The 12,634-nt window shown below is 40.4% G+C and overlaps 1 protein-coding gene across 7 annotated transcripts in view; it reads right to left on the bottom strand.

Annotated features, from left to right (window-relative positions):
• LOC124073462 overlaps positions 1-8,672 on the bottom strand; it is a 102,043-nt gene extending 93,371 nt beyond the window's left edge. For 2 of the 7 annotated variants that reach the window (XM_046415709.1, XM_046415710.1), the window contains exons 1-3: positions 8,446-8,670; positions 8,183-8,218; positions 7,764-8,078 (exon numbers count right to left, since the gene is read on the bottom strand). In XM_046415709.1, coding sequence (XP_046271665.1) covers positions 7,764-8,078; positions 8,183-8,218; positions 8,446-8,497 — 403 coding nt within the window. In that variant the 5' untranslated portion in view covers positions 8,498-8,670. Of the gene's footprint in view, positions 1-7,763; positions 8,079-8,182; positions 8,219-8,445 lie in introns of all 7 variants that reach the window. The other 5 variants (XM_046415706.1, XM_046415708.1, XM_046415711.1 and 2 more) reach the window with 4 other exon arrangements.
• Between the last annotated feature and the right edge of the window lie 3,962 nt (positions 8,673-12,634).

The following is a 12,634-nucleotide window of genomic DNA, read 5'->3' as shown; positions in this document are numbered from 1 at the left end:
AGTTAAATATATAGTTAGCCAGTGAGTAGGCGCATAGCTTAACTTAGCAAAATGACTGGAAACAAGGAGTGACCAGATCCATGCAGATCTAACCCCTTGTAAATTGTCTCGTCTCTATATGTATATCTTGTTGTCTTGTTTGTCTTAAATAAACTAGCTGGCTGGCTGCTAACATACAGAGAAAAGCATGATATCAATCTTCTCATCTAACTTTCAGCAAGAGACTGAATAAGCATGTTTGTCGAAATATTTGACAAATAGAGCTCCCGGTATAAGTGTTGTCAGATTGAATAATAAGACAAGATAGCTAACACTTGATACACTGAAAACAAAGAATCAGACCTCAGCAGCTGTTCAGAAGTGATTATGTAGACCTGCACTGTGAACACAGCTCGTCTTATGTCAGGTTACAAGGCTTCGCTGCTTCTTCGAGGGATGAGCTCAGAGCAGTAACATTTCCCAGAATCTGTTTGCATGGGTGTGTGTGTGTGTGAAGCCAGTGAGCTAAAATTACAAGAAGTCTGTGTCATATCTATTTGTGGCCTTCTCAGTGATGTACTGCAAAACTGCCTTCCGGTCACTGGCTCAGACAGAATTGGCTTGCATGTGACTGAAACCAAGTGTGTTGTGGCATTTTTCATTTCTGCTTTTCATTGTGTGCAAAGTAAACATCGATCTGTTTTTCAGATTATTATTCAGATATTTATGTGTGCTGGCACTGATGAATTTAATGCAATTTATGACAACCTCCAAGCATTAAATACTACTGTACTGTGCCATTTTAGATGCACCGCATTAAACTGTGGTCAATTTCAGGCTTTGTGAATTTGTTGTATTGGGTTACATTATGTGTTTGTGATCATTTGGATTCACACGTTTAGAGTGGAATGAGACTGAAGTAAAGACGGATAGTAAGCTTTGGGTCATCAGGGGTGCTGCTGCAAAAATGAAGAAGTGTGTCAGTGAACCAGGGGATGCCAGGGACAGAAATAAAAAGGGAGATTCAAGATGGCTGTCAGTTCCATAGCTCTAAATTACTGGGCTATTATTACAGCACCCGGACTGGTCATTATTTAAGGCTGTATGACACCATCCAGCTAAAAAAAAAACCCCAGGGGTTATAGCTGGGATATGTATGCATGTGCAAATAGATGGACAAGAATACTTCAAATAAATTCTGTAAATGTAAGGTTTATTTTCACCACAAAAACACTAAAACATTTTGTCTTTAAAACAGCATCTCAGAATGAATGTACAATTCATTCATACAAATTCACATTACAAAATGGGTTAAGAAAAACATCCATCCATCTATTTTCTATACCGCTTATCCGTCAGGGGGAGCTGGAGCCTATCCCAGCTGACTACGGGCGAGAGGCGGGGTTCACCCTGGACTGGTCGCCAGTCAATCGCAGGGCCAACACACAAAGACAGACAACCACACGCTCTCACACTCACACCTAGGGGCAATTTAGAGTAGCCAATTAACCTAATGTGCATGTTTTTGGTATTGTGGGAGGAAGCCGGAGTACCCGGAGTAAACCCACACAGGCACAGGGAGAACAGGCAAACTCTACATAGAAGGGCCCAGACCGGGATTCGAACCTGGAACCCTCTTGCTATGAGGCGACAGTGACAGTGCTAACCACTGCACCACCGTGCCGCCCGGGTTAAGAAAAACAACAAAGATATTCCTGTACGTTAATATATTTACAAACAATAGCAATAGAAAATTACCTAACTCTCCCTACACAGGGGTAGGGAGAGTAAGCTTTGGTAGGGAGGGCTACTTTGGAAAACAGAATATTTTACTGAAAAAGAATGTTGTGATCAACCACAGTGACAAGGTCTTAATTGAAATACACTGACAACCACAGCCATGCAGGACAGTAGTATTACTTTTCCATGAATATCATACATACAGTAAATATTCAAGGAGTTAATGCATCATATTCGTATACATATGTTAGATATAGATATCCATATTCACACATTCTGTGTCTATGGTAACAATGTGGAACTACTGACCAGCGCACATCTCAAAAGTTTTGATAGATACCCTCATATTCATCAAATGGCTGGGTTACATTTTCATAGTCTTCATCCTCACTGGTTACTTCTTCTTCTTCTTCTTCTTCTTCTTCTTCTTCTTCTTCTTCTTCTTCTTCATTGTTTGCATAGATCTGATTAGCTTTCATGATATTTGTATCAGGGGTGCCCTCCTCATAATCATGCTCTCCATCACTCTCTGGGTCCTCATAATCATCATATTCCTCTTGTTCCACTGGTCCTGCTTCCTCTTTGAACCCCCTCTTGGTGTCTACTAGATCAACATTCACATAGTCCCCCTCCTCATCCTCATTCTTGTCCTCTTCTTGTTCATACTCGTTCCTGACTTTGACGGCTACTGAAACAAAATCAATGGAACAACATGTAAATACATATGAAAGAACTTTGATGAAGGTGTGCATTTAAAATGGAGAAACTGTAGTGAACACAGACATTGTATTTGGACGAGGGCTCCAGGCTGCTTAGCTCGTTTTCTTCTCCTGAGGACCAGACAGAAAGTCATCAATACCAGGAGGACCAGCAACAGGATCCCAGAAGCTACTGAGGAGACCAGCAGCAACAGAGGCGCTGGGGGGGAAAAAAGATCAGTTTATCCTTCTAAACATGTCAGATTCTCTCTAAATGTAACATACTGATATTTTAGAGTGCAAGTGTGAGTTTTCACCACAGTCTCAGACTTCCTCTGTCAAAATAATTTACATGATTTGAACTCACTGAAACAGAACAGCCTTCAGTAAAGATACCTCAAAATGACTAACTGCTTCCTTATTATATTATGCCCAGTCATCAGTTCTCATCTTGCTGAACCTGGCAGCTTTTCATAGAATGCATAGTTCGTGTTCTCCTTTTTTTAGTGCCAAGTAATGTTTTCACATCCAGTTTCTGTATACTCAACTATATGACATCTTTAAAACTCACTTCACATCTGAATGCACATTAAAAATGATAAATATGATGTTAAATAATAATATAATATAAAGGGGAAGAAGTCAATCATTAGATATATTTTACAAAGTATTTGTAAGTTTGTTAAAGTATTTGTTCTCAAGGCATTCTTGATGACTGTACAAAATAGCATCATCTGCATATGTTTACATTCTAGTTCCAGGAAGCTCTTCCACATAGACTCTAAATGGATTATGGGGGAATATAGGATCTTGGTGGACCCCCAGTGCTGTACACCAGGAGACTAAATAGGCAGTCCCTCTAATAATAAAAATAATAATAATAATAATAATAATAACTCAATTTATATAGCACTTTTCAAAAACCAGGTTTCCAAAGTGCTTTGCGATCAAAACAAAATATACATAGACAAATGGTGAAACATGGTAAGATTAAAAATAAAATAAAATAAAATTCAGGAAATTTGTTGGATAAAACCCTTTACCATCCAGTTTTTGTTTGTTTCCAATTTTTTTTTATTTCAAGTTGCCTTTAGAGGTTAGACTTTATCAAGTACTCTATATTCTACTTCATTTTGTTCCAGCTATTTATTGAAACTATATGACTTTTACACCGCGACATATTCAAAACAAAGAATATCTTGTCATGCAGAAGTTCTCAACCCTCAAGGCATGGATTTGAGCTGTGAGAAAATGCCATGACCCAGCACAAAACTACAACCTGCACAGCATATTATCATTTCAAGGCTCCTATTTGTATGCTTATAATGCAGGAAGTAACCATTATAAAATTAAGTTTCTGTTTCTATTAAGTGTCACCCACACTCTCTTGTGTGTTCCTGTTTCTTTCTGTGTCTCATCCTCTAATATGTATCAAGGCTTATCTGAATGACAGGAGGATAAATATTAAGAGACCATGCCTGAAAAACATGTGATTTATGATTACACTTTCAGAACGACTGGACTTTGTATCATTCAGATGCTTCATAAAAAGCAAAAGCCGACAGTCTACTCACATTCAATGACCACAGTAATTGGTGCTGTCTCAGTAGAATTGAATTTTCTTGTAGAGAGTGTGACTTCATACACACAGCTGTAGTTTCCCTGATGTTCATACTCAGCTACATGGAAATTAAAGGAAGCTGAGTGGTTGACAGCTGGCTTGGTGTTGGTGATGTCAGAGCCAGAGAAGATGAGAAAGAAACGGCCTTCAGGATAATGGGATGAAATGGAGCAGGTGAAGATGAAGCTGTAACCCCTGGTGACCTCTGCACCTTCAGGACCCCAGACCAACCCTCCATTAGGAGATGTCAGGGAGATGCTGGGCTGCTGCAGTGTCACTGAGTACAAAAGAGACAGAATTAAGAAAAACATAACCCTACTGGACTCAAAAATCAGTTAAGATAAGATCCAGATTAATTATGCACCTAAAGCAGCATTCCAAGGTTGCAATTTAAATTATGATCTTTTGTTATCTTAGCCATCTTCGAGTCTTGAAAATCCATACAAAATTTTAAATGTCACCATTTTTTCATGAAAAGCTGCTGTTGGAAGAAAAGGACTTATTTTCACATATTTTTTATGTTTTTATATGGTCAACATAAATCCAAGTCAATATAAAAGGGACCTCAAAAAGATCTCAAAAGATTTTCCTTTTCTGATTTACTTTATTGATTTGTCATTTTTCTTACCTGTGATAGAGAGTCTGACTAAGTCACTTTTGGGGGAGCTGAAAGATCGACTTGAGCTGTTTTTCTCATACTGACACTGGTAGTGTCCCTCACTATCAAAGTCCACTTGAGGTATATGGAAGGTAGCAGAGTTGGTACTTGATGTTTGGGTCTTTCTGAATGAGCCTGAGGTCAGAATGAATGTTCCACCTAAAACCTGTGTCGAGATCGAACAAGTGATGCTGACATCCTGACGCCAGGTTATCTCACCACCAGAATTCATGGAGATGCTGGGCTTTGGGAGGCTCACTGAAACAAACAGCACAATATGAGAGCTTTAAATGTGCTGCCTTTGAGTCAATCTTTACTTATTTTGACTTCTTCTTAATAGTTTTCATGCCTTAAGTAAATCAAATGTTTACGTGTGTAAAAATGGTTCTCTGAATAAAAGTGAACCTGTAATCATAAGACTAAAGGCACTTTATGAACACCCTTCTTCTCTTCTGGATCAAGCATACTTTCACAGTGATTGAATCCAGAATAAGTAAACAATAAATCCTAATAAATACTCGACTGACCTAGCTGGGAGTATGTGAGTCTTTTCTGCATTTTCTGCATGCAGCCTAATCAATGCTTCTGTATGGCCTTGAGCCAGGCTCTGTGGGCTTGTGAGTCAGTTTTGTGGCTAGCTGAACTCCCTAATGCCCCTCCCTACAGAGGAATGAGGGGTTTGTTATTGCATTTTGAGAATGTTTTTGGTGACAGGGACAGACCAAAGAAAAGGACATAGTTCTTGAAAGTCTTCCTCTAAAAGGTACCTGGTGATCTGGACTGATGAGAGCGTAAAACAGGTATCACTAAGGTTCACTGTTGTGAGTCAATCTCCTGGCCCTATGGCTTGAAACCAAGCCCTGAACTTGAGCATCCAGAAAAGAAGTACCTTGAGATGATTGTTCAGCTGCCTCAAATTTAGAACTGGGCAGAAATCCTCTAGTCTGTTTGAGGGCAAGGAAATAGGTGGAGTAAAACCTTTGTCTTACTTCCTCTGGAAATAGAGGCTTCATTGCACCCTCCCCAAGCGAGGTAGAAATCTCCTTTGCCAGAAAGACAGAACAAGATGTGTCTGTTACTTTTGTCTCCAAAGTGCCTCTAAAGCAGGGGTAGGCAGTGCTTGTAATGCAGGTGGCACTCAAACTTCAGAGTTAATCATGGAGAACAACGGAGAACACTGGCATCATCTGGTGCACCATTAGGGGCACTGGGGGGCTAGGCATAACCACGAACAAACAACAAGGAATAAAGACACAAACCTCAGATAAGTTAATCTCCAATCCAAATGTAGTAACACCACAGAAGCACAAGGGGTGGCACCAAGAGGTAATGCGCCTACCACCAAAGAAGATACCTCAGTCCAAAACCAGATTCAAAGCTAATGTGCTCCTGTACAACAGCACCCTGCTTTCATATGTGACTTCCATTTTCTATACAGCTTATCCATCAGGGTCGCGGGGGAGCAGGAGCCTATCCCAACGGGCGAGAGTCCGGATACACCCTGGACTGGTTGCCAGTCAATCGCAGGGCTGACACACAAAGACAGATAACCACACACTCTCACATTCACACCTAGGGGCAATGTAGAGTAGCCAGGAGTCGGAGGCCGGAGTCGGAAGCCGGAGTACTCGGAGAAAACCCACGCAGGCACAGGGAGAACATGCAAACTCCACATAGAAGGGCCCAGACCGGGATTCGAACCTGGAACCCTCTTGCTATGAGGCGACAGTGCTAACCACTGCACCATCGTGCCACCCCATATGGTTACATGTTCACTGAAAAGACATTAAAACATTTGGGAAGGATTTTTTTTCCTTACCGGTAACTGAAAGTCTGATGGAGTCACTCTGGGGGGAACTGAAAGATTGACTTGAAATGCTTTTCTCATACTGACACTGGTACAATCCTTCATTGTCAAAGTTCACTTTGAGGATGCGGAAGGTAACAGAGTTGCTACTTGATGTTTGGGTCTTTCTGAATGAGCCTGAGGTCAGAATGAAAGTTCCACCCAAGAGCTCAGTTGAGATTGAACAAGTGATGCTGAGATCCTGACCCCAAGTGACCTCACCAACAGGATTCATGGAGATCCTGGGCTTTGGGAGGCTCACTGAAAGAATAAAACAATAAACAGATTGAGGCACAGCATTCAGTGTTGCATCGTTGACTTTTCAATGATTTCAGGTTTCCTAGTTGTTCTGCTCATTTATGTTTTATATTGATGAAAACATGTCTGCCCACTAACTTTTAGTTAATGTTACGGAGTCAAAAGTCAACTCTACAAGAGGCATTCAGTGTTTTTTATACACTGTAGGCATTTAGTGAAGTATTATTTTCATAATACTTCTCATTGAACAAGATTGAAAATAAAACAAATGTTTGTAAGAATATAAAGAAACAGTTACTACAGCAGAATTCGTGTATATCATTTCAGTAATGTCTGTAAATTGTGCTGCTTCCCAGCATATAAAATTCAGCATTTTGGTTACATATGGTTACATGTTCACTGAAAAGACATTAAAACATTTGGGAAAGATTTTTTTTCCTTACCAGTAACTGAAAGTCTGACGGAGTCACTTTGGGGGGAACTGAAAGATTGACTTGAAATGCTTTTCTCATACTGACACTGGTACAATCCTTCATTGTCAAAGTTCACTTTGAGGATGCGGAAGGTAACAGAGTTGCTACTTGATGTTTGGGTCTTTCTGAATGAGCCTGAGGTCAGAATGAAAGTTCCACCTAAGAGCTCAGTTGAGATTGAACAAGTGATGCTGAGATCCTGACCCCAAGTGACCTCACCAACAGGATTCATGGAGATCCTGGGCTTTGGGAGGCTCACTGAAAGTGTGTAAGAATATAAATGTTTGTGAGAATATAAAGAAACAGTTACTACAGTAGAATCCATGTAAATTGTGTCAGTGTACAGATAATGTCTGTAAATTGTGCTTCTTCCCAGCATATAAAATTCAACATTTTGTCCTTTGGCCCATTAGTCAGGCTGTTATTGTGATTATTGTTTTATGATTACAACATGCTGTGTATCATATAAGGGATTCAAAAGTTTTCTCACCTGAACAGACCACACCAGCATCCTCACCGTGTCCACAGTCGTGTTTCCCAAATTCTCTGTGGTTACACGCACTTAGAGATGTTTCACTGCCTGAACAGCCCACATCATCAAGCCAGATTTCTCCACTTCCTTCACCAAAGTGGGCAGACTGAAGGGCTCTCAGTGCTGACCCACAGTTCAACTGTCTGCACACCACCATAGCATCATTTAAGTCCCAGTTATCATCACAGACTGTTCCCCAGGCACCGCTGTAATAGATTTCAACCCTTCCAGAGCACCGAGCAGACCCAGAGCCAACTAATCTGATCTGCACACCTATCAGGGATGTAAGACATAACATACAATATTTCAATATTTTTCACAGAACGTACACTGAAAACTGAAAGGATTTGACACATCATGCAGGAGAACAGACTGACCCACTGTGGGTGGTGCTGAGGTCCAGAGGAAAGAGACTGTAGAAGAAATAAAAATGATATTGCTCATTATATCGTGCTCATTATGTAAGTGCAAAAACAAAAGTTTGTCTTGTTTCCGTATGAGTTTGTCCTGATTATTTAAATAGAAAGTAAGATGAATCAGCTCAGAAAAGAGTCTTAGAGACTTTTTGTCTGTCCTATACAATCAAACTGCTATACCAGACAAAAAAATGAAAGTGTCAATTTTGAAATGTTTATCTTACCCATGACCAAATAGCGAAGGCTTGCCTGTTGTGAAGCCCCCATGGCTGACATACGCTGTTCTCTGTCATTTATCAGTGACAGCACAGACGACAGAAAACTCAACTAAAAACTGTGGTGCTTTTCACACCTCAACAAAACTTTTCACCCCTCAACATGCAACATCATGCTTGTCCCTCCTAGAGTACTTCCTCTTTGATTTCGGCCGTGGTTTTTTTTTTAGCTGCAACCACAGAGCATTAAAATTCAGTATCATGTGGAAGAAGACGTAGGCCTTTAAAATACTTCGTTGATCAACAGCAATTTTTACGGCTGTGACAGCTTTATCTCTTGCAGATGTTTCCATTTTTGTGCATACAGGTGGAACAAAACTGTAAATGTACGCACTGCACTTTTGACTTATTGCCTCCACAAATGTGTTCACTGTCTATTGATCTGTTCAATTATTTACAGAATTAAATTTTTTCTTTAAATCTAAACTTCTCCTCTGAGACAATGATTGTCCAACCATAACAAGAAAACACAGTGCATCCAGAAAGTATTCACACCTCTTCGCTTCTTGCACATTTTGTTATGTTACAGTCTCATTCCAAAATGAATTAAATTAATTTTCTCCCTCAAAATTCTACACAAAACAGCCCATGACTTGGTTTGTGCTCTGACATGCACTGTTCGCTGTGAGGGCTTATATAGACAGGTGTGTGCCTTTCCAAATCATGCCCAATCAAGTGAATTAACACAGTTGGACTCAGGTTGTAGAAACCTCTGAAGGATGATCAATGGAAGCAGGATGCACCTGAGCTCAATTCTGAGTATCATGGCAAAGGGTGTGAATATTTGTGTACATGTTACATTTTTCATTTTTAATGAATCTGCAAAAGATTCAAGCAAACTTACTTCACTTTGTCATTATTATGTATTATTGGGGAGATATTGAGGGAGAAATTTAATTTAATCCATTTTGGAATGAGACTGGAACATAATAAAATGTGGAAAAAGCAAAGCGGTGTGAATACATTCCAGGTGCACTGTACATTAGACAGAAAGAATAAAACAAATCGATGATTAAATAAACAAGTTTTTTAACACATTGTTTTAAAAACCTATTTTTAACTAACATTTTAACTTTAAAAAGTGATTTTAAAGATTGTATTTCTCAAATCCTCAGACATCCTCAGAGCTGAGGAGCCAGGACTGCAAAGAGCCTGGTCACCGACCCTGGTTATTGGCGATTCTGTTTTGCGATATGTGAAGCCGACACCAGCGACCATAGTCAAATGCATCCCGGGGGCCAGAGCGGGCGACATAGAGGGCAATTTAAAGCTGCTGGCGAGAGATAAGAGTAAATATGGTAAGATTATAATTCACGTCGGCGCTAATGACACTCGGCTACGCCAGTTGGAGGTCACCAAAGTCAATATTGAGTCGGTGTGTAATTTGGCAAAAACCATGTCGGACTCCGTAGTATTCTCTGGTCCCCTCCCGAATCTGACCAGTGATGATATGTTTAGCCGCATGTCATCGCTCCGTCGCTGGCTGTCACGGTGGTGTCCAGAAAACAACGTGGCCTTTATAGATAACTGGGAGACTTTCTGGGGAAAACCTGGCCTCATTAGCAGAGACGGCATTCATCCCACTTGGGGTGGTGCGGCTCTTATTTCTACCAATATGGCCAAGTTTATTAGACAACCAACACCCTGACAACCCAGGGTCGAGGCCAGGAAGCAGAGTCGCTGTCTTACACACTTCTCTGCTGCTTCTGTAGGACTGCCGCCCTCCGTTAAAATTAGAATAAATAAAAATATAAATGCACACAGTGATACTAAGTTTAACAATCCCATAGAAATAGTGTCAGTGCCTCGTCCTCCCACAGTCCAACCAGCACAAAATTTAAGAAGTGTTAATCATAATAACCTCATAAAAATACAAACTAGCAAATATTTAGAGCCAAAAAATAGGACAGTCAGATGTGGATTATTAAATATACGATCCCTCCACTCTAAATCCCTCCTAGTCAGTGATCTAATTATTGATCATCAGTCTGATATATTCTGCCTCACTGAGACTTGGTTATGGGATTAAGAATATGTTAGTTTAAATGAATCAACTCCATCTGGTTATATTAACTATCATGTTCCTCGAGGCACAGGCCGAGAAGGAGGAGTGGCAGCAATCTACCACTCCAGTCTTCAGATTAATCCCAAACCTAAATCTATCTATAGCTCATTTGAGAGTCTCACTCTCAGCCTGTCTCACCAAAACTGGAAGTCAGAAAAGCCAGTTTTATTAGTTGTTGTGTATCGCCCACCTGCTGCTGCTTACTCAGAGTTCCTGTCTGAGTTTTCTGACTTCTTATCTAGTTTAGTGCTCAGTACAGATAAAGTCATTATAGTAGGTGACTTCAACATTCATATGGATGTTGACTCTGACAGTCTTAAGACAGCCTTTAGTTCACTCTTAGATTCAATAGGTTTCCTTCAGATAGTGAATGAAACAACACACTTTCAGACCATTCGCTTGTAGTTTTTGAACTAACTCTAGAAGACTTTACAGCACACAACAAAAAGGTCTATTACACCAGATGCCTCTCTGAAGATAGTGTAGACAGATTTAGGGATGCAATCCCATCACAGCTCCCCTCAGCACCATGTACCAGTACAACAGACCGTACTGATTTAAATGTTACTCCTGCAGCAATTGATTCTTTTGTTAATAACACTGCAGCCATGTTGCACACAGTTTTAGATATGGTTGCACCACTGAGAAAGAAGGTTAGAAATCATAGGAGGCTAGCTCCTTGGTATAATTCAAATATATGAACACTTAAACAAACATCAAGACGGATGGAGAGGAAGTGGTACTCCTCCAAATCAGCTGAATCCCAGAGAGCCTGGAAAGACAGTCTATTGGCATACAAAAAGGCCCTTTGTGAAGCCAGAACTGCCTATTATTCAACATTAATAGAGAAAAACAAGAACAACCCACGTTTTCTCTTTAACACTGTAGCCAGGCTGACCAAGAGTCACAGCTCTGTTGAACCTTGTATTCCTGCAGCTCTTAGCAGTGAAGACTTCATGAGTTTCTTCACCAATAAAATCAATATCATTAGAGAAAAAATCAATAAAGATCCCCCCAGAATAGCCAATATAGTGCCATCTCTAGTAATCTCTTTTAATCCTACTCCATCTCTGGACAGGTTCCTGCCCATAGACCTCCCCGAGCTGACCTCCAGCATTAACAAATCTAACCCAACTACATGTCTCTTAGACCCCATCCCAACTAAGCTCCTCAAGGACGTCTTTCCCTTGATTGGCGTTTCCCTCTTAGATCAGATAAACTTATCCTTAACAACAGGTTATGTACCACAGGCGTTTAAAACCGCTGTTATTAGACCTTTACTTAAAAAACCTTCACTTGACCCAGACATCTTAGCAAACTATAGGCCGATATCCAACCTCCCGTTCTTATCTAAAATACTCGAAAGAGTGGTTGCAAATCAGTTGATTGATCATCTACACAGGAACAGTCTCTTTGAGATGTTTCAGTCTGGTTTCAGAGCCCATCACAGCACAGAAACAGCACTGGTTAAAGTCACAAATGACCTCCTCATGGCATCAGACCGCGGGCTTGTCTCCATACTTGTTTTTCTAGATCTCAGTGCTGCTTTCGACACTGTAGATCACAGCATTTTATTACACAGATTAGAACATGAGACTAGGATCACAGGGACTGCGCTACGCTGGTTCAAATCATATTTAACAGATAGATTTCACTTTGCTCAAGTTAATAATGTTTCCTCTTGCTTGGGCCGATCCTGTTCACCTTATACATGCTCCCTCTAGGAAATATTATTCAGAAACATGGCATAAACTTTCATTGTTATGCTGATGACACTCAGCTGTACTTATCCTTAAAACCTGAAGAAACAGAGCCGTTAGCCAGACTCCAGGCATGTCTTAAGGACATAAAGGACTGGATGACCTCCAATTTTTTATTATTAAACTCAGACAAAACTGAGATCATTGTTCTAGGCCCCAAACACCTTAGAAATAGAATAGCTGATAATATTCTCTCTCTGGACGGCATTACTTTGGCCTCCTGTACGACTGCGAGGAACCTCGGCGTTATCTTCGATCAGGACGTGTCATTTATTCATCACATTAAACAGACCTCTAAGACCGCCTTCTTTCA

This window comes from Scatophagus argus, chromosome 16 (genome assembly GCF_020382885.2).
Source record: "Scatophagus argus isolate fScaArg1 chromosome 16, fScaArg1.pri, whole genome shotgun sequence".
Taxonomy (NCBI): Eukaryota; Metazoa; Chordata; class Actinopteri; family Scatophagidae; genus Scatophagus; species Scatophagus argus.
This window is presented reverse-complemented; position numbering and strand designations above follow the sequence as displayed.